Source organism: Ascaphus truei, chromosome 4 (assembly GCF_040206685.1).
Source record: "Ascaphus truei isolate aAscTru1 chromosome 4, aAscTru1.hap1, whole genome shotgun sequence".
Classification (NCBI taxonomy): domain Eukaryota; kingdom Metazoa; phylum Chordata; class Amphibia; order Anura; family Ascaphidae; genus Ascaphus; species Ascaphus truei.
The window spans coordinates 105,401,537-105,406,997 of record NC_134486.1 but is presented as its reverse complement, the minus strand read 5'-3'; the positions used below and the strand labels follow the sequence as shown (position 1 = coordinate 105,406,997).

The following is a 5,461-nucleotide window of genomic DNA, read 5'->3' as shown; positions in this document are numbered from 1 at the left end:
CATTTGCTATATGCTTTGCTGTGGAGGGTTTTTCTCACTTTTTTTACCCACCATAAACTTAACTAAGTATGGTATATACATATACATATATCTTATGTGGTTAATTTGGGGCTCCTTAGAGCTTGCTGGGTATCTGTGTGTATTTTGCTAGAGTTTGATATGATTTGTGCTCCTCTTTTAGATGTCTAATTTCTAGCGGATGCATTTAAATTCCTATAACTCACATGAAAACATTTAATGACTTGGAATGAAAAACTTTAGCTGTTCATAAGATCTGTATATAACAGGGAGCCCTCTGTTGTAATCTTGTAGTAACATCGCATTCTCTGCAGTGCTACTGGCTCTACTATACCTTTCCTTTAAAAACTGTAAGTGAAAATATACATTTAAAAAAATCTACAGCACAAATCAGGCAGCAAATTGTTTCATAAGTTTATTTTAATGTGTAACCAGACATTTTAAAGGGGTTTGTAATTGCTGATCTCTTAAGAAGTAATGTAAAGAGAGTTAACAGAATGATAGAGAAAATCCTTTCGGTCAGCACACTTAATATGGATTCAAAGGGATTACTTCTTGACTCCACATCCACCTCCGTGACCTCCACCTCCGTCTCCATCACCTCCACCTCCACCTCCATGACCACCACTGCTTTTACACCCATGACCTCCGTGACCTCCACCTCCACCTCCATCACCTCCACCTCCACTGCTTTTACACCCATGACCTCCGTGACCACCACATCCGCCTCCGTCACCTCCACCTCCACCACCTCCACTGCTTTTACACCCATGACCTCCGTGACCTCCACCTCCGCCTCCGTCACCTCCACCACCTCCGCTGCTTTTACACCCATGACCTCCGTGACCTCCACCTCCGCCTCCGTCACCTCCACCTCCATGACCGCCGCTGCTTTTACACCCATGACCTCCGCCTCCGTCACCTCCACCTCCGTGACCTCCTCCTCCATGACCTCCACTGCTTTGACCTCCATCACCTCCACCGCTTTGACCTCCGTGACCTCCACTGCTTTGACACCCGTGACCTCCACCTCCGTCACCTCCACCTCCATGACCTCCACTGCTTTGACCTCCGTGACCTCCACCTCCGTGACCTCCACCTCCACCACCTCCACCGCTGCTACCTCCATGACCTTGATGGCAAGGTTCTGATGAGAAATAGAGGTAAAATTTGAAGGAATGGCTGAGATACATTGATTACTTTTTAATGAAGGGAATGGCATTAAAAAAAATATCAGATCATACAAAGACAGGTTATTTAAAACAAAAAATCCCCCACATTGAGGGACTTTTATTAATTTGACACTAAAAGGAGGGACACAGAAGCGCACAGAAAATATTAAACTCTGATGTACTGGAAATTTTCACAGATCTGTCAGGTCTGATTTATTCATAGTCAGTATCATTTGAAGTCGGTCTCACTGATTTCTAGTATCAGGGGACCCATAAATGTCTATTGAGTTTCACCGGTGTAAATACGTAGTTTTCCTTTAAAATTGCCTTCTGATTCTAAACTCCCCAAATCTTAAGAACTTAGTCTATGGAAGTTGACATCAATTGGGCATATTTTCCATGTATCTTCATCTTAACAGTATGATAATAATGTAGGCCAATATTTCTATAGGTCTTACTCTGATCAAGCAAAGTGACATCGAATTCAGAACTGTATTATGATCATACTACTGATGTGAAGATTGTTAGAAGGTATGATGACAATCATTAACAGGCTTAATAAAAATTGGTTTTGAATGTGGTTTTGGTTATAATACATTTTGTGTTTTGCTTCTGGTTCTGCCTACAATCTATATGTTTTTGGTTTTATATTTTCACCAAATTATGAACAGATTTCAAAATAAGCAGGGAAAAACATATATAGCACAACAAAATGAAAATATGCTTAAAATAAGTATACAATTATAATAATGATTACGAAACTATAATAATATAACTGATACCCGTAATTTAAAAATGGCAAGGGACACCATTAGTTTTCAACTCCACTGGTAACCCCACAGTACAGATGGCTCTTTGTCTGGTTTTCTGGGTTTGGTTCTAAATCATTTTTAGGTCTACTGTAGGTTTGAAAAATCTGAAGGGATTTGGTTTTAGTTTTCTATTTTGTTTTGAAATGTAAAATTCTGGTAGTTTCTGATTTCACACACCAAGTTTTGCCACTCTTTAATCAAGACTGGATTGTTAAAAAAGGATTTCACAATATTACAATATATTTTCCATGTATCTCCATCTAAACAGTATCATAATAATCTAGGCCAATCATTCTACAGATCTTACTCTGATTTCATACTCCCAGTTTTGCCCATCTCTTAAAAAAAGTTTGTTTTAAAGTTTTAGAACAAAAACTAAAACACCAGTGTGGGTGCCCACCCTTATTGTATATAAGTTATTGTGAAATGTATTGCTATTTCAGTTTTAGAAAAGAGCCATTTTGGAAAAAGGCAAACCCCTCTTGTACAATTACAGACAAGGAGGAGGCAGTGATGTGAAGGAGATTGCTGGTTCAAATGAGCAGTTTTTTCCTTAATCAACTTTATCCATAACACACATCATCATGGTCTCTACAGTCATTCTTTCCTTTCCATTTTATGCTCCTGTTTAAAATGACTGGTGTTTCCCCTATAGTAATAAAATTAATGTATTAATGCATTGTTTTATAATTTATTAGTACTGTAAAGAGAAAATACCCCAAGCAATGTGACTGTGCATATTGCTGCTCAATGCGTTAAAGGCCCTCCCGTAAACAACCGGATTAAGATGTGATTGACCATGCAAAATTTCCTACCTGGGCATTTTGGGGCAGGGCATGCGTCCTTGCATGATTTAGCTGGTGCACAGGCTGAAATGAGAGAGAATGAATATCACTGAGACAGATAAGTTCAAATCCTGTATGGTTTTTATGGACCTCATAAACACAACTTGAATTTCTAATAGCTAATGGCCAATCATACAAAAGCTTTGAAAACCTACTGTAGATGAATGGGGTACATTTTTATTAAGTTAACAATAGAAAAGGTCATGCATCCATGTGTCAGGGTGAGTGCATATTAGTGAGGGATTTGAGGAGAGTAAACGAAGAAGCTACGTTTCACAATTCAGTGTTTATACCCCTCATGTTTTCCTTTTCCTTACTTCCAAACACCCTGCAGTTCTGAGTTGCATTAACATATCAACATTTTAACAATCTGCTTCAAATGTAGACAAAATGCCTTGGTTTACATGTTTCATATATGTGATGCAAGCAAAAAAAATTATCTTTTTTTTGTTCACCAAGACACATTTATACATTTCCTTGGGTTCTCTTTAAATAACCGATTTTAATTTATTCACAATAATCTTGGCAGCTATGATTTTCTGCAAAAAAAATCAGTTCATCTTGTACTTACAGTTTCCATTTCAGGAAAAAAGTCTCTTTATGATAATTCATTGAGAACAGTTTACTTGACTTTCAAATGATCTTTAAGCATCTCCCTGCTAAATAGAACAGCAACACCATAAAGAACTATGCACAGATTACAACTATCCTCTTTCCACAGTTGTTTAATTTCCAATAGAATCAATATCTTTGCAATAACAACTGTAGGTACAGCTATGAACATCTCTTTGCCAGTCAGTCCAGCCTTTTGCATGTATACCAGATGCACCAACTAGTAAATTCCATGTAACCCTATTCACTATCATAAAGAATTACTTACGGTCAGAATCTTTGCATCCACCACCCTTTGAGCCAGGCATGATTGATCTTCTAGTTATATTCTGCTGTAGGGATGGAGATCTAGGCTGGAACAGGTCTACCAGCTATGCCTGATGGTGCTGCTTTTATACACAAAGTGAAGCCATTCAATCATTGACAAGTCCTTTCAGGAACCAATGGGATCCCTTTCCAAACATTTGTAATTAAGTATTTAGGATTCAATGCCTTTTTGTTAAATTGTTTGCTTTAATCAAAGGCAGGGTGTTTCTCAATTTTGTATTTTTTTCTTTTACTCCAATAAAATAATGGGATTGTTGGGGTGTTTCTTTGCTAGTAACTGTTGTGAGTAATTTCTAGCATAGTATGAGCATTGTTAGCAGGCTTGGCATACTTTGGATATGTCCCCATACAGTACATGAGCTTTAAAGACAGCATAAATCCCTTCTTCATGTCTGACCCATTGGAATTGCTTTGCAATGCATTGCGTTGCTGGCAGCCAGGGGGTTAACTTGTTTTGTGTCACAAGGAACAAGGTAGATGTGATGCTCTAAAATTGTAACCAGTCCTGTAAATTGATTATCCAAGTGTATAAATCCACAATGGGTTAATCCAAAACACGATGGAGTGCCCCTAATAATGTTGATTAGGAACTGGTGGGAATAAGTGTACTAGTGGAGTCGGCTTGACACACACAACTATAACACATAATAGCACCCAATCAGCACAATACTTATAAATGGACAATGTCCGTGGTAGACAGGAATAAAATAAGGCACTGCGGCACTTTACCTGTGCTACCCAAGGGGCACTCTTGTCGTTAGCGGCATGCAATCCATCCGTTGTAGGTCAAGGAAGTTAGATAGAGAGCGTAGATAAAGCACAGCCAGGGATATCCTGTATATTCCGTGCAGGAAGAAAAGAAAGAGCCAGGCCACTCCAGAGGTAACAAAAAGTAATAATTAATTTATTGCATGAGTGTATCTAAGTTGTCCCTACAGTCCTCCCTGCCCTCCTGGAACGTCTTCACGGGAGAACGCACTTGCCTCTATTAATGCCAAATCGTGGCCCTTTCTACCCCTGGTATGTCTGTCTGGGCCAACCATGGTAACCAGACTTTTAGAAAATTTGTGCCATTGTGAGCTGCTGTTTTTAATAAATGTACACAATTGTTTAAACAGTTACATGCTATGGAGCTTGCGCTTCTGTTTGTTTTTTGTTCTTAGATTCCTAGTGGTTGGCTATACCACTTATATCTGAAGCTGCAATATACTCCCTGGATCTTCTTTGGGACTTTTACCTCTCTGGATTGTTTCATCAAGTGGAACATTACTTTGGACTTATCCTTTATCACTGGTCACATTATGGTTTGTTGTAATGTAATATTACAGTATATATAGTTTAGTTTAATATTCACTCTATTATTAATTAAGCAATCACATTGGTTATTTATTTAATTATCACTAATTTACACCTTAGCGCTACATAATTTTGTGTTGCTTTTTTGTTATATATATATATATATATAAAAACAAACATCACAGCTTGCACTCAATGTACTGGTTCATATAGACAGGTGCAAGTCTCAAATAATAGAAAAACAACATTACCATTCTCTCGTCCGGTAAAGAAAGACTGCACTCGGTTCAGTAATCATGAAAAACTGTATTGGGCATCTGAATAAAAAGATACATACATATATACATATAGGCACAAACACACACACAGCAGGCACAAT

General features: G+C 38.1%; 1 protein-coding gene across 1 annotated transcript; it reads right to left on the bottom strand.

Annotated features, from left to right (window-relative positions):
- Window positions 1-234: 234 nt before the first annotated feature.
- LOC142492277 (uncharacterized) lies at window positions 235-3,861 on the bottom strand. Its single transcript, XM_075594948.1, has 4 exons — window positions 3,728-3,861; window positions 2,818-2,871; window positions 620-1,165; window positions 235-366 (listed from the first exon to the last, which is right to left on the bottom strand). The coding sequence occupies exons 3-4, from the start codon at window positions 1,145-1,147 to the stop codon at window positions 235-237; spliced, it is 660 nt and encodes a 219-aa protein (XP_075451063.1). The 5' UTR covers window positions 1,148-1,165; window positions 2,818-2,871; window positions 3,728-3,861.
- Between the last annotated feature and the right edge of the window lie 1,600 nt (window positions 3,862-5,461).